The sequence below is a fragment of the Vanessa cardui genome, chromosome 14, assembly GCF_905220365.1.
Source record: "Vanessa cardui chromosome 14, ilVanCard2.1, whole genome shotgun sequence".
Taxonomy (NCBI): Eukaryota; Metazoa; Arthropoda; class Insecta; order Lepidoptera; family Nymphalidae; genus Vanessa; species Vanessa cardui.
Genome location: NC_061136.1, coordinates 8,102,828 through 8,128,672, shown reverse-complemented (window position 1 = coordinate 8,128,672; position 25,845 = coordinate 8,102,828). Strand labels below are relative to the sequence as shown.

Genomic DNA, 25,845 nt, shown 5'->3' with positions numbered 1-25,845 from the left:
TGGGCCTGCACCTTGATCGCCGTCCCCTGGACGGTGATACTCGCCCCTCGTGGGGGTGGTCCTTTCCGTGGACCGTGGAAGACGAGGGCCTCCGTTTTGGATATGGAGACCCTCAAGAATCGAATACACGCCTACTATAGCATACATACATACATTTTAAAATAAAATATAACTAGTCAATATTTAGAGTACTTTACAATATAATAGTGGTAATACATTGCTAATGTAATTACTCAAACAATTTAGTATCGACAAATATTAATGTAAAAATATTTTTATATTTACTAACACTTCATTATAAGATAATATGACGAAAGTTTCCAAGAAAACTATCTTTAAAACTTATGGGCAAGTCTTGAAGAGATTTTTTGGTGTGACCTTGAATAAAAACAATGAGTCTCACAGCTGTAGTCATGTATGAAATGTAGCGTCTGACCTCTCGTCCTGGTAACAAACAACATTAACATTATAGCCTCTCAGAGAAAGGTCGGTATTGCTCATGGGTCAAATTAAATAGCACGCGTCTCCCCAACTTCCTGTTACATACTTCCGTTTCTTTTCACGAATCCCATAGATTGCAGGAAAGTGAGAGGAAAGATGTTACAGATAAAAAAATAAAAACAAATCACTATTTATTTGTTAATGTGGTTAAAGAACTTTATTTCTCACAAGAATTTTACAATTCACTTAAATGAGATTATAAAATATTATATACTAGATTACAAAATTTAGAGTTCTCGTATCTTGGAAGCATGCATCACACTATGCAATACACTAATCATTTGTTTTCTTTTAAGAATAATTATTTTTATTTAATAAAATAAACATATATTAAACAAAAGTTTTCGCTACATAATTTTTTTCTTAAATAATATTACATATTTATATTTTTGATTTATAATTTCGTTGTGTGAAAGACGATATGGCTAGAAAAAATGTTACTTGTGAGATGACGTCTGACAGAGAAGTATGGAAGGAGAAGACATGCTGCGCCGACCCCAAATAAAATTGGGAAAAGGGCAGGAGAATGATGATGATGATGATTTATATTTTTGATATTTCCACTCTTAGTACCAAAATTAACACGATACATTGGATATCTTGAATTCGTAATCTTGTTTCTAACTTCGCACATGATTTGTTAACAACACCATCGTGAAATTGTCTCGATTGGCGAGGGTTAAAGCGCAGGTCTAACGACTTTAAGAGCTTTCTAAGTCACCGGAGTGTAAACCAATTAACAAACTCTGCTATCGAGAATTTCTCTGGGATCCGTGAATTGAACCAAGGATTTCAGCTTATAAATTATGTAATTGTCCAACGGTGCATTAAAAATATAAATTATTTAGTAGCATGCTCGCATACTCCTAAACGTGTTCGAATAAGTGCATTTTCATAAAGTTGCAAGTCCAGGCTCAATACGTTCGAAAGTAGCACGAATTTGTTTTACTACAAAGTGTAGTTCGCAGTTAGATTATACGTTCTGAACCGAAAAAACAATAACAAAAAACAAAACTTACAAACGTCGTCAGCTTGTCAGGTGCCGCAACAGCGCCTCTTCAGTGACACCTACAAAATAAGATAACAATTTGGGTCCAGGAATATAATATCTACATTAACTATTATTTTCAGTGTGCGAGTAATTGTTATATTGCTTGGACGCGTTTCATTGTTTTTATTATATTGTGAGTATCGCTTATCAGTTCTCGGAATTGTTTGCTAACGGCCGGTTCTAGTGGACTGGACCGGTTAGTGATATTTAGACCTTATCGCAATGAGTGTGGATCCAATCTTGAGTGAAGTGGGAGAAGTATGCGAGGAAGAAATAACAGTACCGTCACCAATTATTGAATACGGCGAAAAAAGGCTAGCTAAAAGAAGCAGGGAAGATGAAGGGGATGAGGAATGGGTTGAAATCAGAAATAGAAAAGCAAGGCGAAGGGAAGTGAGAGGTATTATAGATATTTGCATTACCTCAAAAAATATTTTACCCAAACAATTTGCTTTAGCCAAAATATTCAGGGATCAGGGAATTACCGACATAAGCCGCGTTAAGTATATAAACCCATATAAAATAATCGTGGAGGTAACTAACGTGTGCAGTATGGAGAAATTAACTTCATGCGAATACCTTCTCGGTTTGGGATGGAGATTTCAACGACCGATGGAAGTTGCACTTTCCTATGGCGTTATCAAACATATAGAGCTGAATTTGTCGGAAGAAGAATTGCTAGATGCGATCACTAGCGTATATGAGGTAACTAGTTTGAAAAGACTTAAGCGCCGGGCTGAAGTAGAGGGAGGTTGGACAGACAGTGAAGCAGTCAGGCTTGGATTTAAAGGGCCGTCTTTGCCTGCCTACATACACATTTATAGCATGCAAGTGAAAGTTGAGCCCTATATGTTTCCAGTGACGCAATGCTCTAGATGTTGGCGGTACGGGCATACTATTAAGATGTGTCCCACGAAAACAGTTTTTTGTCCAAAGTGTGGTGGGAAACATGATAACTGCCCAGCGACAGTGTACAAGTGCATTAACTGCTCTAAAGACCACATGGCGTTAGATCGTAGCTGCCCGGAATATCGTAGGGAAAAAAAGATACGGGAAATAATGGCCGAGTTTAATGTCTCATACCGAAAGGCTATTACAATGTATGTTCCGCCGCAACTCAATGCAAAGGAGGCTACGCTCCCAGCGAACCATAATTATTCTGATTCTCGTGCTCCAACGCCGGCACCTACAAATCATCAATCCCCGGCGAAATCTACCACAGAAGCCCTGACATATGCACAAGTTGCATCAACTCGTGTGAGGAAGACAGAAATTACTAATAAAGTAAAGAAAAATAGAAAGACAAGTGACGCTAAAAAGAAGAACAAAGAAAAAGAAAAAAAACAAGAACTGGAAGCAAACAGCGATGAAGAAAATATGATGGTTACAGACTCCGAGGAAAGTGTGTCTTATTATTCGAAAAGGGAAAAAAGTAGGCGAAAGGGAAAGAGACCTTCAAGAGATATACCGTTTACTTGTCTAGTCAAAGAATTTATTAATATTTTTTGTAGCAGCAATATTTCAATAAATGATAAAATAGAAAAGTTAGCAAAATTATGTGTCGAGTGGATTATCTCTTGGATATTACAAAACATCTCAAGTTTGCCTTTTTTTCAAGGATTAATATTTAATTATGAACAGTATTAATATTAACATATTGCAATGGAATGCACAAAGCTTAAAACCAAAAATACTTGAGTTGGAACAATTACTGTGTCTGGAAAAAATACATTTTGCTTCACTGTGTGAAACGTGGCTTAGTTCAGTAAATACATTAAAACTTACAAACTATAATATCTACAGGTTGGACCGGGATGACTCTTATGGGGGTGTCGCTATAGTGGCTCATAAATCCTTTAAAACGGAGCCTCTGTCAATTCAAAGTGGAAATACAGCCATTGAGGTTATTTCTGTTAGGGTATTGAACTGTGAAAGGCTAGAAAACATAATTTCAGTATACTGCCCCCCGAGTGCTTGTACAACTAACGCAGATTGGGATTTTATATTTTCAATTTCTCATAGGAGGACTATAATACTCGGGGACTTCAATGGACACCACCCAAACTGGTCCAATAAAACTGACGTTAGAGGAATGCAAATATTTGACGCACTAATGGACCATGATTTTGTTACGCTTAATGATGGTAGACATACGCGCATAAAACTTGCAAATGGTGTATTACAAAATTCGAGTCCTGACATATCTATAGTTTCGTCGGATATTGCATTGGAGTTCTCCTGGAATGTTACCAATGAATGTCTAGGCAGCGACCACCTCATCATAAAATTATCAACATCTTCTAACTATAACCCTATATTTAACAAAAAACGTAACTACAAATTAGCAGATTGGGAAAAATATAGGAAATCGATAGAAAATGACCTAATACAAATAAGTTTGCCAGTTGAACCCCAAAAAGCTTACGATGCTTTTTTAACATAATTAATAAAGCAGCAAATTTATGCATTCCATATACTAAGGTATGTGTCAACCCTAGTCCTAAATTTGTCTCAAAAACCTACTGGAAACCGGAACTTTCTAAAGCCGTAGCGGAAAGGAGACTGGCATTATCAGAATTTCGGAAAAACTCAATACCTATTAAATTAGAAGAACTGAAAGCCAAAATATCGGACGTTCAAAGGCTCATTAGAAAAGCAAAGAATAAGGAATGGTGGGACTTTTGCTCTTCAATAAATCAGGAAACTTCTGTTAATCAAATGTGGATGCGAATGAGATGGATAAAAGGACACAAATTTGCTAAGCGAATGGTAGGCAAAACTGTAGCCGAAACGATGTTAAATAACCTCACACCCGATTTTGTCACTCCATGCCACCCTTGCTGTACATCTCGAAACTTAAAATTAGAATCCATCATTTCGACACATGAATTAGAAAAATGTTTAAAATCTAAGGACACTGCACCAGGATTAGACGATGTCTCATATTCAATGATTTTTAATTTACCTACTATAGGAAAGACTACGTTACTAAAAATTTATAATATGTTCCTCAATAGTAATATAGTTCCCAATCAATGGCGATACATTCGCATACTTCTCATTCCTAAGCCTGGCCGGGACTGTAACCAAGTATCATCTCTTAGGCCAATATCCCTGATGTCATGTATATGCAAAATTTTTCATGCTATCTTAAAGAATAGAATCGAATGGTATCTTGAAAAAAATCATATATTTTCCGAACAAACAAAAGGGTTTAGAAAAACCCGCTCTTGCTTAGATAATCTAACAGACTTCGTATCTAGTGTACAGATTGGATTTAGTAAAAATCTAATGACAGTGGGGTGTTTTATAGACGTAGAAAATGCTTATAACAATGTTGATGTTACATATCTTATTTGTAAATTAGATCAATTAGGTGTAGGCAGTATGCTTTGTAATTATTTGTGGGAATTTTTACATAAACGATTTCTGATTATTGAAGGCCAAGACTTTAAAATTGTAAGATGTACGGGAGTAGGCCTTGCACAGGGAGATCCTATATCTCCATTACTATTTAATGTTGCAACAATTGATATGTGTGAAACGATTAATTCGATGGATTATATTAATTTTTCGCAATATGCCGATGACTTTGTAATATTTACTTCTTCTGATAATTTAGTTGACATTCAAAGCCGATTACAAACTGCTTTTGATTGTATAGCCAAAAAATTCCATGATATTAATTTAGAAATTTCATCAACAAAAAGCAAAATATGTATTTTTTCAAGAGGGCACAAATTGCACAATATTACTATTACTCTAAATGATGTAGTTCTAGATGTCGTAGATAATGTTAAGTACCTGGGGATGTGGTTGGATCGCGGTCTTAGATGGACTAAGCATATTAAGGAGATTGTGTCTAGGGTGTCTAAGTTTTTAAATATATTTAAGGTGTTAACAGGATCAGGTTGGGGAGTCCATCCAAAACATATTCGTAAGCTGTATATAACGTTACTTAGAAGTAGATTAGATTATGGTTCATTTTTGTATGACAACTGTTGTAAAACCAATTTATCGAAATTGGACAAAATTCAAAATCAAGCAATGCGAAACATTGGAGGGTTTATAAGGACCACTCCCATTCATGTGATGGAGAGTGAACTTTGTTTACCTCCTTTGTATTTAAGAAGATTATATTTGGCAGGAAAATTTTGGCTTAAAAACAGATCAGTCTATAATAATACTTATTTTAGATTAATTAATCAATTAACAGATCTAACACATAACAGATTCTGGACTAACAAGAAAAAACCTCTACTTACACAAATTTCCGAGATGTACAAATCTCAACCATGCAACTCTTTCTCAAGTTTAGGCATGTTTTCATTAGATCAATGGGTAACTAGTATTGATTTGTCAAGCATTCTAAAAACAAATATCGAAGGATTTACCGGTTCTAAGCGAGAGTATCATCAAATTAGTTTGCGAAATACTTGTATTAAATTCTTAAATTCGAATTACTCCAACTGTCAAAAAATATTTACAGATGGTTCGAAAGACAAATATGGAATAGGAGCTGCATTTTTGGATTTCAATTTGAACATTTATTCTAAATTCCAAATTAAAGTAGAGGTATCTATAATGGAAGCTGAGCTTGTGGCTATTTTATAGGCTTTGGGCTATATTGAGTGTACAAGCTACAGTAAAGTAGTTATCCTGTCAGACTCCAAAAGCGCGCTTCAACACCTAGCTCGGTGTACCTCGATTTGTCGAGGGTTACCTGTAGCTTACGCGATTCTAAAGCTTCTATCTAAGTTACAATCAGACAACAAAGTAATTTTCTTTCAATGGATACCATCTCACGTAGGCATAGAAGGGAATGAACAAGTAGATGTACTAGCCAAAGAAGCTATATCTGACGGTGATGAAGTCCTCTTTACACCTTCATTTGAAAGTTACTTGCCAAATCTAAGAGTGCATTGCTATGATTTATGGAAAGAGTACTTTGACGAAAGAGCTAAGGAGAAAGGTATTTGGTACCGTACGATCCAGCCTCATCCATGCAGATATCCTTGGATTGAGAATAGTAACATGAATTTTAATGAAACGAAATTAATTCTGCGGCTTCGGTCTGGGTACATCCCATGCAATAAGTTTGCATTTCTGATGCGGAAATCAACTTCTCCGAACTGCTCAACGTGTAATGTACCTGATGATCTTTTGCACGTATTGATGGAATGTGCTCAGAACGAATCTCTTAGAACTAGACTTAATTTAGATATAAAGTCTGTTGGACAATGCAATGTCATTCTGTCAGATCCGACGTCAAATCTCGCAAAAATGTTGTCCAAATTAAGTATTAGATCTGTGATTAATTAAGGTAGTTTTAAGTTTAATATATTATATTTTGTAATCTTCTATGAATTCTCAACCAGGGCGGCATGTTCGCTTATGCGAAAAAGCCCTTTTTTTAGAATAAAAAAAAAAAAAAACTATTATTTTATACGTCAAAACAATTAAAAAAAAAAACATTACACAAGGGTACAAAATTAAAAAAATATTCTTAAAATTTTAGTTTAACCGTACAAATAATCTTTTTTTTAAAGTGGCAAGAATGCTAGCACCTCGTATATTGTTCCAAAGAGTTATAATGTGGTGGGCTCTCTTGCCATGGTACAGATATATTTACGGATAGGGATAGCTTATATTCTATTTTATATTACCATGTATTTATTTCCTATGGTATCATCGTTTAGGTTTGCTATGATTAATTCGAATTTTAGGTACATACCTAGTTGAATAGAGTAGAACATGTCACGCTGAATGCATACATTGAAGTCATTGAAATTGCGACATGTTGCAATAAATTACGGGGTAGATAAATCTAAAGATTTAATGGTATAATTATCAATATTTCAACTATCAGCAACAGTGACATCGTTTCGTTTTGAGAACGTACAAGCAGATTGTATTGATCATATCCTGTATACTAATGTACATATATGTTTCATGGTAGAACTGATACCATTAATTACCAAGTGAAGATTAATACTTCATTGAACTAGAAATAAATAATAATATAATTTATTAAGTGAGTTTATTTAATTTATTTTCACTATTTATTAATAATTCTTACACATTGTTACATTAAAAATTATTTTCATAATTTTAACTTTTTTTATAATTATATAAAACGTCAAAAAAGTGTCAATTCGCTAAATTCCGTGCCATTGACCCATTTCCCACTTAATTTATGTCGGTGTTGCTAGTATAACGCTTCAACTTGGCATTTTCTATAACTTTAATTAATAAAATAAATTACATTTATTTTATAGGTGCATTAAAACAATTATTAAAATAAGATTTTAATCATCTAATTCGCTTGCTGAATTTGATTAGAGGTCATTTCACATCGTTTCAGATTAATTTAATAGCTGTCTTCCAGTTTAAAGGTTAGTTCTTCGATGTAGGTGTCGGAGTCTAGTTATGATAAATTTACTTTGCCTCATATTTGGCTTTTCTTAATTTTAATAATTATTCCAAAATTATTTCCTTGATTTAATTATGGATATAATTCCTTTTTCATTAAGGGTATGTTGGTAGTGATACTGGTCACACTCGCTAACCTTTCAAAGGTTCGTGAACTTTCGATTTCGTTTTTTTTGAATTTTGGAACTATCGCCTTCACACCGAATCCAAACTTTTAATTCGATATAGTGAATATATCGAATTTATATTAACAATGAAGTTTTGAAGTTTGACAGAACTTTATATCATGTTAACCGACTCGTAAGAAATTTGACCCTTTGAAATGGTTCTCCGGAGTTGAGATCGTCAATTTGTGTAAGCAGGACTTTGAACCTCCAGAAGGAGGTTTTTTTTTTTAATCGGATTTACCCACCACGTGGACTTCTTGAATGGAAATATTAAGAGTGAACGGCTCCAGGTTCCTGGTTGAGTGTGCCCAGATAGCGGCTGGTGCAACTCCAAGGACGGCAGGCCTGTTCCCTAAGCCGTTGTCGGTATCCACGTGTAGCTGGAAACTTTGGTGGTGTACCCCCTTTTAATTATATCATAAATTTTGTTTACACCGGTCTGGCGAACGGTGTATTCTTTCAAACCACAACAACTAATTTAATCGTCAGTGGCGCCTAATTTTCAACCTTATATTGAATTGCATTGAATTACATTGAATTTTCAAGCTTGCCTTTTATCCCAAGTGACCCACGCTGAGTCTAGCTGGCATAATTTTTATATAATAGTCATTATAAGAAGTAACATAAGTAACTAGTAAATTAAGTAATTGGTTGTTTATAATACTATGTAACTGGGCATTAAAAATTTTATAACCTAATATTGTTTCTTTATACCCACCACCAGAAAGGTAACAACATATTATCAATAAAGATGCTACATGCTTACTGCAAACGAACATGGCTATTAGTTATGTATCTACATGTTAAACAAAACTAAATACTAATTAATGTATATTAAAATTAAAAATATAGTAAAGGAGATTTATGTATATATCATATACTATCACCGTATTTCAAACAGCTTATCGTATCTTTATACGAAGTTACAATTATACTACTGTATAATGTTAGCCCAAAAAGGGCCAACTTCTTCTAGTTTTGTATAATGTAATATTTGACTGCACGTATTATCTTGATGATGATTATAATAATATCGATCATACAGTTAAATAAATCTTGGAATAATAGTGAAGAAACTTTTCTTAAAAGCATAACACTTCGTTTTATTACATACTGGTGGCAGGAGGGTCGATTTTTTTCCCATCGGTTGCAATTCAACGGTTTTATGCCACTAGCATTTTGGCCACCATTTTCCGCCGCTAATTTTAATTTTGTATGTAATTAATTAAGGCTTTAATGTAAATAATTTCTATATTAATTAATATTATATTGTAATAAGTTACGGCATAGAAAACATCCTATATAGGTAATAAATTATTAATTAAATTATGAATAACATAATGTATTCGAATCGTCCAATTATTTATTCGTGAATCATTTAAATGCGTGATTCTATAATGAGTTTATAACTAATAAACATACTATCTATTTTGTTTTGTATTTCGTAAAATTTAATTGGAATTATATGTCATTTAAAGTTTAAAAAAAAGAATCAATCAATCAAGGAAACTGCTAGGAAAAATCTTTGTAGACTCTCATAGTATTTCAATTTTTCACTTACATAGATTGATTCTCTTAAAGCAATCAATAATCTAATTAAAGTTTACAATTATTCGACTATTTGTGATTCAATATACATTTCTTTGTAATTGTTTATAATTTTCAATGTTCGTTGAACAATAGTGAATATTAGTTATGACGATGTTCTAAATACACTTTTGTTTTATGCATGTAAGCATTTCATAAATATCAGGCACATATAAAGCAAGGTTCTCATTATAAAAATGCTGTTAGAAATTATTAACCCCTCTCTACCCTAATTTGCTTTGATGATAACTCATTGTATCATATCATGTGACATACATTAAATAAAGAAACACATAAAAGAGCTATTTATGCAAATGGTTATGTAATTTGCGCGCACAATATTTTCATGCATACGCTCGTTTGCTTGTGAAAATGTTTCTTTATATTATTAATGATATATTTTCTTAGGTACATAAATGGTGAACGAGAAATATGTTTCATAAAATGGCCAGATGGCAGTTACCCTACTTCGCGGACCGATTACTGGTAAGACTTATTAATTATTACACTAGTCAATCTTTAGTCAAAGACTGACCTTAGAAACTACGCAACATAAATTTTCGATATAATTTATAATGATTTTTTTACTACAGAGCCTTTTCCCAAAAACAAAATCAAAATTAAAATATATTTTATTCAAGTAGGCTTAGAAGTAGTTTTGATTAGTTTCTGTTTAGTTATCTCGTTCTGAAAGCAGATTATACTGAGAAATACTGGCAAGAAAATTAGTAGTTAATCCTCAGTCAGTTTTGGGTAGAAAGTTTATCGCTTGTTTCACCACACTGCTCTAATAAGATTCGGTTGAGGCACATGTGGCAGAACTTTAGCTCATACAGGTTTCCTCACGATGTATGGGCACAACACTAGCACGACATTATAATTAAGCACTATACATAGTGTGGTACAGCTTGCTTTGAACCTGAAATTTGGTAATCTGAGCTTAAGATAAACTCAATTATACAATAGTGTTTGTTATAAAAAGATAAACAAAAAAACTATTCCAACTGATTGTTCGTACTTAAGATTTAATTTTGTTTGGCATTTAATTTAGAAAACGACCAATATTATAGTATTTATCTACGAAGAACGTACCGAGAGTAAATTATATTGAGAGTGATTTGACGACCTCCATGGTCGAGTGTACACCGGTTTTCATAGGTACGCCACTCTTAGGTACCGGGTTCGATTCCCGGCCGAGTCGATGTAGATTACCATTAGTTTTCTATATTGTCTTGGGTCTGGGTGTTTGTGGTACCGTCGTTACTTCTGATTTCCATAACACAAGTGCTTCTGCTACTTACATTGGGATCAGAGTAATGTATGTGATGTTGTCTCATATTTATTTATTTATTTATAGTGATTTTGTTGCAGTTACAACCTCGTGTTCTTGGCCGTAACTTACGTAGTTCCTATGTCTGTGATGGTGTGGGCCTATGTCCAAATGAGCGCAGCTCTTCAAGGAAGAACGATAGGGGAATGCACTCATCACCAGATGCAAGTGGTTAGGTCCAAACGGAAGGTAAGTAAAATGTTTATCTTTCATAACATTTATTCACATTTTACATGACAAATTTAACAAAGTCACCCTCTGTCTTAATAAGAAGTGTGCTATAATTATACAAATACATATATATAATAATGGAACATAAAACGCATACATCTTTTAAAATATTTAGGGTTAGTAATATATTCATCTATTCTACTTCATATCTGTGATGTATTCACTCACGAAGGCCTTTCTACGTTAAATTATCGTCATTCTTGAGAGATTTTGTGAGCACAAGCCTCACTCATACTATACGCCGATGATAATTTTACGTGGAGGGGCGCGCCTTCATGAGCAAATACATCTATACTATACGACTATATTATTTTGGTATTGAATGTCATTTACATAATATTTGTGTCAGCGAACAGCGTCTACTAGAAATAAACAATTAAACATAAATTATACAAAATTTCTCGTCCATCTATATAAATAAATACTTTTCTTAAATAGGTGTACAGGATATCAATATGGAATTTTTATTTTTATCTCTATTTTACTAGATTCGCCAATTGTTTAACGATTTCTCATTTGTTCGCAAGCAAAACGTGGCAAAGTTTATTTGCGTACGGGGAGGGGTACGATCTTTTGGGACCAAGAGCCACGCAGTCCATCAAATTAAAGTTGATCTTTGCGAGTCGTATTTATTCGTGTGAATTTGTCGCAATTTAATTATAATATTATAATAAATATGAGAGAATTGGGGTTTTATGATATTCCTAATGATTAAAAAATAAGTAGAAAGAGTTGTAATTTTTTAAAGGGTATTCTAATGCAATTATTATTTTAATCGCCATATAATTTCAATCGATGATCATAAATAAACATAATTTGCTTCATATTCCGCTTTTAGCCTTTTCTTTAAATATAAAGAAGTCGGCACTTCTTTGTTAACGGTCCTTCTTTTTACTTTGACAAGATTCCATCAATTTCTGATAGCACCCGGATTATACTTATCGTCGATTGAAGACATCAATTTAATAATATAAAACTTAATGGTTCGCGATGCCATTTTAGGTCGATTTTATTTCGATGTTTAGTAAAACCCTAAACAATATTTAGGCAATTGGTGTAATGTCTGTAAAATAAAATAACAAGATCAACTTTACTGTATACAACACAGTTTAACATAAGAATACCTAGAATTATATGTGTTTGTAGCCTGCGGAGGCCCATATCCGGGTCGGGCTGTCCATTAGACACAGCTGGATACACATCATTTCCGATACACGACCGATCGTAGCCCAAAAGATCACGAATATTAGAATTATGAAAATAAACCTTTATACAAATAAATATTACCAATACAATAAGCATACTTTGTGCGCCTCTTAAGTTGAAAATAAAATATGGACTGATACTTTTGATTTCATTATTGATCTAATTCTTTTGTATTGAATTAAATTTTATTACATATTGTCTAACGTAGTAGTAAAAAATGACAGTTTCATTCACACTTACCAATATGTCATCAATAGGTATTTATTTATATAATGGAGATAAATGACGATCTCGTCATTGGATTCGTAACTACGAAACGTCGTATCAAGCTCAAAGATTATTTTAATCTTTTAAGAATCGTTTATTGTCTTTTATACATTTTTGATATATTTTTGACGGCTTACAACCCGTGACTAGCGTACTAAAGACGATTGTGTCATGTTTTATAGTGTTAGATAAGTAGATGGCAATTGTGACATTTACGTATCCAATATAAACCTTTTAATTCTGATGTCAAATGGTCACTATCCATAAACATTGTCATCCTAATAAATTTTAACGATTCTTTACACCGCCGATTTCTCCAAACTATGCAACCAAGATTTAGAAACCTGTGCCTGAAGTAACACTGGGTCACTTTTTCTAACCAAAATACAACAATTCTAAATAGAAATATAGGTAGAACTAGATGGTGGAATATACGTCGAGTAAGTGGCACCTGTACCAAGTAAATCTATCATATCGCCTTTGAATTCTAATATAACACTATTTATAACAGCTTCGATATTAATTAACATATATTAATAAATATTAATTTAATATAGTCAAATAAGATATTCAACAAGTTCAAATTTAGATTATTTACTTATTTTCCATATTTTTTGTACCTATTATGACGTTTACTAGAAATAATAAACTAAACGGAACAAGTGGGTGGTAATCGCACGAGCTTATCAAATCCATTACTTTATTCGCTCGCGTCGAAAAATGTAGTAAATCAATTAAACCAATTTTTTATTTCGCTTCAATATAAGGGATTTGAGTAGCAAAAGTTTTAAAATAACAATATGATTCAATAAACAAATGTCGATCAAAATATTATTGAATTGCAAATAATAATCTGAATAAGCGAATTCTTTAATATCCTGAATTTAAAAATTCATATATGGCCCATTCCAACTTCATGGGTAGAATTCATTCAAAGTTACTCCACTATTTCATCCCAACCCATGGAAGATGAAATTTCCTAATAATTTCATGGTGAAAGTGAAGTTCGTCTGCATCACGAAAGGCACAATCACACGCTAAATTTTCAGTAAACCAGATTTATGGTTTAGGAGAGACCAGGCGAGTCACTTTCCGACTTACAGAGGTAACGACGAATCAGATTGTATTGTTGTTTTGAAGAATAACTGTGTAAGTTGGGATAGAATCTGAAAATCCTGGATCACGCAATCGGACGAGACTTCTCATTGCAAGCGGCGACGACGACAAGAATAAGGGTGAAGGTCCGTAGACTGCTTCTTTGAGGCCGTCACTTAGCAGACGGTGGAGGGAAAACCCAAAATGGTCAATATCCTCCGGTTAAACTACCTCAGGGATTGGGTAACTTTATGAAAAGTTTCTACTGCAAGAATTTGGTTGCTAACTTAACGTTATAGATAGACACAGATAGATATATATTTGCTAAATAGCATCTATGTCATTTAAATACGTACGTACGTCTTTGTCAAATCCTACAATTGACACGTTACAAAATAAGAATTCCCTAATAATTATATAATAATGACTGCAGCGCGCGAAAATTTCACAAATTGGCTTTCAACGGTAGCAATTTATAAGCCTTGCAACTGGAGCGTTAGGCAGACTATTATACTCGTATTTAACGCATATGTTCACTGAATGCGACAGGCTGCTCATTCCCGCAGTATTATTTTACATTAACTACACAAAAAAATATACTTAATACCAATATGTCATTTGAATGACCTCAAATGTAGAGTCAGGGTAAGAAAAGGTTCGTCACCTTACGAAAATAGATTTCGTGTGCTCAGTATGAGCGATAATCTGCCTTACCGATTGAGAATGACATATTGCGTCGCTATGATTTGACGTTTAGATTCAAAAGGTAATAAGAGTTTAAGACTTTATAAAGGAATGAATTTGAAAACTGACGAAGTTTTACTCTGCCTGTACATTAGAATATTTTTATTGTGGTGTTCATAATTTTACATTTAGAGTATCTTCGTAGGTGGTGAAGATGTTCGTCCTGGTGGTGATGGTATTCGCGCTTTGCTGGCTGCCGTACCACGCTTACTTCGTGCTAGTGTATCATCACCAATCACTAGCTTCGTCACCGTTCGCCCAGCATGTTTACCTTGGTTTTTATTGGCTAGCCATGGCCAATTCTATGTTTAATCCGCTAATATACTACTGGATGAGTAACAAGTAAGTATCACTGGGTAACGTTTATATTTAATTAAAATGTACTATATGTCATTTTATTAAAAATATTCCGAAAGGAGGTTTTAAGCTCCAATATTACAGATATAACGATCTAATTTTTTTTGAGAAATGAACTCAATATTTTTATCTAAAACCCCAAGATGAATATACTAAAATAAGCAAAATATAATAATCGAATGCATAAAAGTCAGTAACTTTTCAAATTTTTCTAATCGTGTATACTGCCAATGTAAGTCTTCATGTAAAATTTGATTTTATTGTACCAGCAAAAATTGACGTTTTAGTTGTGTAAAAGTGCCGTTTCATCAAAAAACAGTACTATATCTAAATACCTGATACTAAAGTAGAATGCGCGATTCAATTAATATGTGCATTAAAAATAGAAAATGAGTTAAATTTGATCCCTGAAAAAAAAAGATCGATACAAATATTATATTACACTAAAAGAGATTTTCATACAGGAATTAATACTATTAAGTTTGTTAAAACATTCACAAGCTGTTACAAAAATTAAACATTTTAAACATATCAACAGTAAATATTTTCGTATGGAGTAATTTCAATTTAAATGAAACATTTTAAGGCATAAAATATTTAAGCAAAATTGTTCAGATTCTTATTGAAATAATTAATTAACTTGTCTCTCATCTAGTTCATGGGATTCTATTCATTTCGATCCCGAGGTTTCGTACACCTTTCTCACAAACCTTTATTTCCTGAATAATGTTTTATTATGTCCGTAGTCTTTTGTTTATTGAAAATTCCATTAATGAAGATTCATTTTAAATTTATGTAGAGATTAATTTATTATCAAAGACGATACAGTTTTGAAAAACGATTTTGTCGAAATAAGGGTGTTATGTTAGAATGTTATCGTTTAAAAAATAATTTTTGTAACCGTTTACATATTGTAGAGACTTAAAATAAAACGCAAAAATGCTATTAACCTCCACGAAGTTGTTCATGTAACAGTAATGTTTATTTGACAGATAATATTATGGCATTTATTTTGATTATAATTTCGGGTAGCTGGTACGTGTGTACGTTGATAATCTGAAAGCTCTATTTTTACAAACTATACGCAGTATATAACGATTTGTTATTATATTAATACAAATTTGATTTGATATCAGAAATATTTGATTGAAATAATATTGACGTTTCTACGATCCCATAAATAGTAACTTTCAACTCTAACAACAGTAGTCTACAATAATAATATGTAATATTTCTATAGAAATCCGAGAAAGTAATAACAATATCAATTACTAACTATACTTTTAATGCGTACAGAATAATCAAAGGTATGTTTTTTGTATATATATTTATGTTAGTAATATTTGAGTCAACTAACTAACAAAATAATAAACTTTTTGAATATATAAGTAAATATCATATATTATTTCCTTAAATGGAAGTATTATATCTAATATTCTTTATTTATTATTGTTGCTCATAGTGATATCCTAGTCGCTGGAAAAAAATATTCTTAACCAAACACTGTTCGAGCATACTTTCTAAAATTCTGCCAAACAATTAAGTCTTTACAATATTCTGTCAGGTGGGGCACTTTCTTTAATAAAATAGATAAATGGTAGTGGATCATGTCAGTAAAGTTACTACTCCGACTCCTATTTTTACAAAAGAGAAAATTTAGCAAAGTCTTATTACTACTTACTTAGGAGTATTGATATGTCTTTATTTATGTCACTTTAACATGACAGTTTTGATAGAAACATTATCGTGTATTGTGTAAAAGCGACCATTAAAAGTTATAAAGCTAATAAAGTTATAATATCAAGTTCTCCACAAAGTCAATGTACACTTTTAGAGTATTATATTCTAAAATTGGATTTCAATTCTGCTTTTCAAGGAAATTTTAATTGATTCCGTTTGTTATCATTTTAAACGATAAAATACCACTTAGAATATTAAAAAATATAGTCAACCAATATCCGCTAAAGTAACTTACAAATATGATTCTCCGAAAGGCCAATGATGTTGCTTTAATATTTTATAACGTTTCAAACAGTTTGTGTATAATTTTGAAATATGAAATCATCAGTCATAAAACAGTGATTTTGTACTCGTTTGAATTTCTCAAAAAAGTTATTTTTGTAGCCTATTTAGTAATAATATTACTAATAGACAATGCAATTATATCATATGTATAGATTTAATATTATATAATTGAAAGTTAATAAATATGTTATTTTAATATTATTTAATTTTATACAGATTCCGGCTGTACTTCAAATTAGTGCTGTGTTGGTGCATCACCAAGAAAACAGCGTCGCCTAACAATCTGAAAAAGCAATTTGAAATGAACAAATCCTTTTCAGGTAATTTTTTCAGTTTGAATACACGATGTCACAATTAGTATAGAATCAGTGAGGGTAAGTATCCAATTATTAACTTCTCAAATATATGTACTTATTTCAATGCAATATTTTTAATTTGCAGTTTGTTGTCCTTGCTTTTAGTGATAGTTCTTGTCTTAATCTTTGATTTAGCTTGGTTTTATGTGCATGCCTATTTATAATTTTCAATCGTAGTTCATGTGAATACAATTATTTGTAATTATTTTACGATGCATTACTAGAGAATGTTAAAATTGCAAATGTCTTTTAGAATTCATATTTTATTGTAATAATTTTATGTACTTAATCATTACTTATGGCTTTTTTGTTACCATAGTGGACATAATTGCATTTTTATGTTATTAATAAATTCTTATCGCGCTGTTTTACAATGTAGAACATAATTTAAATGAACTTGCTTTCACTTGATATTCAATAATAATCACAATGAAATTAATAATTGATTTTTGGGAATAGTTAAATTACGATAAATAAAATTATTATTTAAAAACCTATATGAATTAAAACAATAACAAAATATAACTTTGATATAGTGCATATAAAAGAAAGAGATAGGGAGAAAATAAAAAGGAGGGAAAAGTCGTCTAACAACGCTTGTTCCTTACAAGTAAATTTAACGAACACGCCATTCGCTACCGTAAGCCACGTAAAAGAACTTCGTTCCAAAAGCCAATAAAACAATTTGCCTTTTCTTTTATTATATTACCTATTATCTCCAACGATTGTGATTTTAGTGGTTCATTTGTTTTATATTTTATACTTGATATTTTAATTGACGAAGACTTTATATCTAGCCTAGTACTGAAGAAAGTTTGAATTATGTGTTACGATGTAAATAATCAATTCGGCAATTGTTTTTGACGAATCCCCAATTGTCACATTTGGATAGTGAATTTGTCATATTAAATAAAGATAATGCTTGTTTTCTACTAAAAATTGCGAAACAAAAACAATATATTTATATATATTGTATTAGAGCTGAGATGGCCCAGTGGTCAGAACGCGTACATCTTAACCGATGAATGCGGGTTCAAACCCAGGCAAGCACCACTGATTCATGTGCTTAATTTGTGTTTATAATTCATCTCGTGCTCGGCGTTGAAGGAAAACATCGCGAGGAAACCTGCATGTGTCTAATTTCATCGAAATTCTGCCACATGTGCGTTCCACCAACCCGCATTGGAACAGCGTGGTGGAATATGTTCCAAACCCTCTCCTTAATGGAAGAGGAGGCCTTATCTCAGCAGTGGGAAATGTACAGGCTGTTACTTTACTTTACTTTATATTGTATTAGATTAAAACAATACATTTATATATATTGTTTTAAAAAATATAGTTCAAAGCTAACACGTGAGTTTAAAACTTATAAATATATTGTTTGTTAACATGGATCGTTGAAGCTTTCAAGTATTCAAAAAACTCCACTTCTCATTTTAAAAATAAAAAATTGTTTTTAACAATTTTTAGAAAACAAAAAGGAGTTTTGGTGTGAGAAGTGAAATTCATATATTACATTGTATGTAAGTACCGACATTATCGATTAATCTAAATCTGTTCATCGTTAAACCGCGTTCATGAATAATTTAATCATGGAACGATGTCATTTAAATAATATTACTGTCTATGGAACATGTAACGTGTTTGGTTCGGAGAAATAAATTTTATTACTTCTAAAAGGATTTTGACCTATGTACGAATATCGATAAGATATTCTTTGGAACTTATTTGCTATGAGAATTATAAAGGCAATTTTACTCTTGTATGATATAACTTCATTAGCGATAGTCTAGTGTTAGATTTCAAGCCACACCAACTTTTCGAATCTCTTGCCTTCTACCAGCACTGGAGCACCTTGATGGAGTATTGCCTCTTTTTTCTGAATAGGTACTTTAAGACGGCTGTGCAAAGCAGTACTGATTTAAATAATGGAATAAACAGACCTGATATTATTATTATTACTACCCTTTTATACGTTGTTTTTAAATTTGTAAAAGCCTTTACAACCCTTTTGCACGTTTCAATGATAAAATTCATTGCACCAATCCATCCTAACACACAACCTGGCATTTCTGACAATTTTATTCTATCAGAAGTTCATTAAAAATATTCCTATATCCGACTACCGTTCACATAAACACTTAAAAAGTGTGACATATGCGATATATGTGTGGTCTATGTAAATTATACACCCATCAAGAAAAATGAAGAATCAATTTCATAGATCAACTTATAGTTGGATAAAGTTAGATATTTTCAAAGTGTTTTCGGTATAATATAAAAGATTTTATTTGTTATTAACCTAAAACTGAGTTTCGTTTGTACTCTTAAGAAGTTTTATGAATTACGAACTTGCGGAAGTTCATTATTATTCCGTTTTATGTATTGATGTATTATATACTTTATATTTAATATAATAGATTTGTATAAATGGCGAGTTGCGCGACGGCATAATCAGTTTATTTTCGGTCGCGATAGAGAATACATACTGGAAAACGACATAGATGGAAGATTTGCCACTGTAGTGAAGAGTAGTATGTAAACAATTAAGAGATTAGACATCGAATTGTAACTTATTTACGAGCTTGTACACGTAATTTAAGAGTTTATTATTATTAATGAACATTAGATGGCGTTGTGGCAAATCTTTTGCTTTTCTACATCGCGATGGCAAAATTAATTATTTGTTTTATATAGTACACAAGCTGTGCCCGTGTAATAGTAACTTAGAAAGATATATAATATTGATAAATTTGATTACAAGTGTCCTCTAATTTATTTTATTTGTGATATTATATAATGTTATTAATTAATATAATGCGGCATATTTGGAATCTAATGAATTAATAATTCAATGGTAATTAATAACTTTTTATTATTATTGACATCATTTTATTACTCGTATCATAATAGTGGTTCCTACCCTTCTAAAACTATTCAATTGGGTCCTATTTTTAAATTACATGTGGTATGGGAGTGGCCTATGTATAGTAGTAGATGACAATTGGCTGATGTTTGATTGATGATTGAAAAAGTTATCTAGTAAATACTGTTACTTTTTATTCACTGTTCGTCAAAAGCTTAAAATAATTCCTGGCACGTATTTTTTGCATACATTAATCTAGAGCTCGAATAGAATGGCTTCACCTCAATGCAATCTGCACGGTGTAAATGAAGTTTACACTGACAATGGTTTGTGTAAGTATTTTTAGTCTGTGGCTTGTAAAATTTTGAACGCCAATTTTTTTAAAGATTTCGTCTTTTAATAAAAACTTTTTTGATTTCAAACTATAGCTTAATAGTTTTAAATAAAAAAAAGGTTTTGTTTTCAGGCAAAATGGTATTTCTATGTCAATTATAGTGAGTTACAGTATCCTTAGTCTAGCTTTCTAGGAACCACGGCTAGTTTATTTTCATATATTATAAACACATTTGGTATGACTTTGCGTTTAATAATACTAAGAATGATTGTTATTGAAATACATTTATATTTAAGTTAAGAATGTATAGTACGACACAACTTAGATGTAGCATCGGCAAAATTCGTAAAACCGTTCACATCCGAATTGAGTACACTATCCCAAATTATCAATATTTATTTATCATGTGAATATGATCTTTACACAAATGTAATAACTTGTAATATCATATGACCTAATATATTCGCCAACTTGACACGTCGATTTACATGCACTTGCTTTCTCAGGTTGAACTGACGTGAGATTCTATAGCTTCGAATGGCGCGATAAAGAGCTATTTCTGTTGGTTGTATACATCGGCAGCAATCGGTTTTATTGAATTTGCCGATACTACATCTAAGTTGTGTCGTACTATTGTATACTTTATGGAACTTCGGCAGTATTTTTAAGAATAGTGAGACAGAAAGTCAGCACGAAATCATTATGCTGAAGGTACAATACACGGAAAAGGTTCAATTTGTTCACATACGTAAGTCTCTATTCCTTTTCCGAGTAGGCGAAGGACTTCCAAGGTCAACATTTTATTAATCTTAAAAAAGCGAAATATGGCGATAATTTTAGAAAGGCAGTCTCAAACAAAGAAACCAAACAAAAGCGTTGCGGTGTTTGTGGTAAAGGTTTTTGTACAGCATATTTAAAATAAAAATTATATTTTTGGAACAAAAAGGGTAGACTTTTATGTTAACAAATTAATTAATATTAAAATGATTATTATTACAATGATTAATAACATCGCTTTTTGCAATTGTTTATTGGTTCAGACATATTCGTCTTTGGTTTATCTTTTTTTTTTTATTCGATTTTACCTTTCTTTTATGCTGAACTAGAACTACTTTTATGTTGAACTAGAATTTTACTCATTTTTTTTTATTAAATATTGTATAAGTTAAGAACTAGCGCGCACTGGTAACTTTTGTCACGGTGACTGTTTCGTCACTCTTGTCAAGTCCGTGAATATGTACAGATGCAGACACAAATGCCACGTCGTAATGTGGGCGCACCTCCACATATTTATGGACTCGACAAGAGTGACGAAACAGTCACCGTGACAAAATTTACCAATGCGCGCTATTTCTATGAAATGTATTTCCCTCGTTTTGTAAATGTATATTTCAAAAATGTTATTATTATTTCCTAAGATGCAATTTCGTTTCAGTGAGCCAGCGACATCGCGACGCGTCGTCGTTTAGTCGTGCATGACAATCACGAAGGCGGAGCAATTTGTCCCGCTCTTCCCCAGCCAATGGTACTTATAAAATTTCACGTACTATTTATACATTTCCAACTTACATTAATATACTGTAAGATGCACTCACATTTTTAACAAGTTAAAGAAATACACTTTTACTACTTGCCTTTTCAATATTGACTACTTTGATGTGAATTCGAACCCAGTACTTATGATCAGAACGACAGTTTAATAAGTAGAGAAACTTTTATTTTTTGTCTTGCACGATGTACCTACCTATGTGGTACTTGCAGCTACAAGGGTTCTCGTGGTATAAAGAGGCGATATTCTTTCGGTGGCGGAGAAAATGTGTATAGCGCTGATGCCATACTTCTTTTAGTTTGGTTCACTTGGTGGTAGGGCTTTGTGCAAGCCCGTCTGGGTAGGTACCACCCACTCATCAGTTATTCTACCGCCAAATAACAGTACTTATTGTTGTGTTCCGGTTTGAAGGGTGAGTGAGCCAGTGGACAGGCACAATTTAGTTAGTTCCCAAGGTTGGTGGCACATTGATGATGTAAGGAATAGTTAATATTTCCTATAGCGTCATTGTCTATGGGCGATGGTGACCACTTACCATCAGGTGGCCCATATGCTCGTCCGCCAACCTACACCATAAAAAATAAATAAAAAAAAGTGAGCAATTAGCGAGGGCACTTTTCTCAATACATTCACAGAAAAGAGCGCTACTCAGCACCTCTCGCTACCACGGTTTGTCAGTCTCGTGATATGATAGTGATATCTCCCGTCTTCCTTTTCTGTGCTACTCACCGAAACAAACGCTAAGTAACTGCTTACTCCGAGTTTACTGGCTCGAAACTTCATCTTTCGTCTGAGATCGATTCCGTCTCGTCCAGAGTCCTTGTATTAGAGCGCCTTCATTTTTGAGTTAGACGGATATCCTACCCAGAATTCTAATACATCCATCCCACCCATGCAATATATTTGCATTCTACCGTCAGCGACAATTTCGACCACGGGGGCCAAAAAATCAAAATCGGCTAAAAAATTAAAAGTTTATTAAATTTTTATTAGCGTCACGTTTCGAAGAGAAATATTTACATTTAAATTATATTCATTAAATATTTACATATATATTTTCGAATACTTCGATTTCAGTTTTTTTTTTTATTAACAAATTTAGTCTGGAAGTAATTATAATTCTGCAATTTCAGTTATTAATAAAATACTTTAAAATTATATATTTTCGTGTGTAATAATTTAAAACTATCAATTTTAAATATATTAATTATTTGAAATCAAATAAATATTCGATACAAAGAAATAACTGCACGATCATATCAAATATTTCTAGGCAATAATAAATTTAATCATCATTAAAAATACTATCGAAAATTTAATTTACAACAAGTACATTTTTAAACTACTTCCACAAACGTTGATCTGATGTATCTAAATATTTATTTTGTATCTTAAATACCATTTCTCGGTAGGTATATAAAGGCTGGGAGTCTTATAAAGTTATATGACTATCCGATATTCCATCAACCAAAAAATTACATTGAAATACAAATCTTTTGACCTCGTAAGTCGATATTGGCCCGATTATTGAGAGAGAATTGCTATATTACTGTCCGAAAAGTAGTCTCCTAGTATTGCCAACATAAACATATCTTGTTCAAATAAAAAAAAAAAAAAACATTTTGAAAATTTAACCATACTAGAATTTATAGGTAGCTGCTGAACTAGAATTTCCATCTTAAAAACTTGGGACTTAAGTATACTGTAGACATACTCGACTGTACACAGAAAATTCTTATTCGTTTCAGTACTTTCACGGCCTGGTGACTTATATAAAAGAAAATAAAGGTGATATAGATTTTATTCATAAAGATCGAAGAAAGAAAATACCCCACTCCATACAATACATCATTGTTGTTTATCCTGATTGAACATGACGTATATGTTACGATTATATTTTTATTCAACGATCAAAATATACTTTGTGACCAAAGAACAACCCGAAATAATATTTCATTTAAAAGGCAAGGGCTTAATATTCTCTAACGACTTTAGCGTAGCCTACGAAATTTTTTATGTAAATGTTTATCTTCAAACGCCACCACATCCAACATTTAGCAACTTATAAGTCTGCTAATGTTCACATGAGAGAAGGTTATAGGTTTACACCACCACGCTGCTCCAATACAGATTGATTGATATATATATATATGTGGCAGATCTACATATGACGCATGCTGGTTTTCCGTCGATATTTGCCTTCACAGCAACATTACAGATTAAGCAATTGAAAATTAATTAGTTCTTGCACAACTCACAATGGTTTAGATTCACTTTTATCGATTGGGTCAACACGACGCAATCTTATTTAAATATTTCTAACTGTATTACTATATACTTTTTTATTAATTATTTTTTATCTGTTTTTTCCATAATAGATCAATCGAATGGTACATCGATTTTCACAAATGGTCTTGGTGTTAAAACGAATCCCCGTTGCGACTCGGACGACCAACATTATCGCGTTTGTGAAGATAAATTGTAAACGGGGTTTGGCTTATAAGGGTGTGTATGAACTTTAATTTTGATAATTCATATCTAATATGTTGAAGTGTATTCATTAATTATGTCCTAATTGGTTTTATGTCATTCGCTTATCATGCTATGCGATGTTAAAACTATTTCAAAGGTAAAACAATAGTCCAATTACTGTAATTAGTCATTGATCTTAAGCTAATGACTCTATAGAGAGTAAGTCATTAAACTAATACGGCAGATCACTTAACCTTTTTGTAAATAAATTAACTTTAATGTAAACTTAACATTTGTATATACTTATTTTTGTATCAAGGGTTAAACTCTTAAAATTTTGATTAAAAATGTATCATATGTAGGCCAGTTTTGAAAACTGATAGATTAAGATTTAAATATAAAGATAAAATAAACAATTTGTTAAATATTTTATTCTTCTAATTGTATATAATATTATAACGAGGTTTGACTAAAATAAAATATATTTACTACAACAATTTAGATACATTTGTTCAAACAGAAAACAAAATTTATTTCATATACTTAATTTATTTAATCTGTAACAAATAGTACAATGTGTGTGAGTAAATAGAAATAAAGAATTGTCAATATTTTTTTAATAAATAGACAACCAGTCAAGTTTACATTACATTTACATGTTTCAATATAAAATATATGTAGATATTTTAGATATAAATGCTTTTTTCTGTATGTATTTGAACTTTTTCTGAAATAAATAATTGTTAAAGTTTCAATAAATCTGTTTATTTTTTTCTAATAATCTTATTATTTCACAGATTCGAATAGCTTATAAACAGTAGTAAAGATAATTAAATGTTTGAAAAAATAACTTAACACTTGTTAATAATTTAATTCTTAATAAATAAAATATTGCTTAAACACAAAATATTGCTTAAACACTAAATATTTGAATTATTAGAAATAGTCAAGCTATTTTCCAAAATATACTACCTGAAATTTAAAGCGAAACCGTACAGATACAGTCCAGGCTTATTAGAATTAATGGCAACACCTGCGTTTCCGCATTTAAAACTAATTTCGGTAAATTCAAGTCTCAAAGTGATACAAAATTCTAAATGAAATACTTGATAACTAACTAAAAATTAATAAAAAGACATGACATGACTTATCAACAACAACAACAACAACAGCCTGTAAATTCCCACTGCTGGGCTAAAGGCCTCCTCTCCCTTAGAGGAGAAGGTTTGGAACATATTCATGACATATCATTTGTGAAATATTATTTGTGTATTT

At 31.9% G+C, this 25,845-nt stretch overlaps 1 protein-coding gene across 1 annotated transcript in view; it reads left to right on the top strand.

Annotated features, from left to right (window-relative positions):
• The window catches only part of LOC124535341 (tachykinin-like peptides receptor 86C), a 36,523-nt gene extending 11,344 nt beyond the window's left edge, over positions 1-25,179 (top strand). The window contains exons 4-9 of the mRNA XM_047111532.1: positions 10,147-10,224; positions 11,110-11,257; positions 14,757-14,953; positions 17,210-17,313; positions 21,985-22,074; positions 24,477-25,179. Of these exons, the coding sequence (XP_046967488.1) occupies positions 10,147-10,224; positions 11,110-11,257; positions 14,757-14,953; positions 17,210-17,313; positions 21,985-22,028 (571 nt within the window). The 3' untranslated portion in view covers positions 22,029-22,074; positions 24,477-25,179. The remainder of the gene's footprint in view (positions 1-10,146; positions 10,225-11,109; positions 11,258-14,756; positions 14,954-17,209; positions 17,314-21,984; positions 22,075-24,476) is intronic.
• Positions 25,180-25,845: the final 666 nt, after the last annotated feature.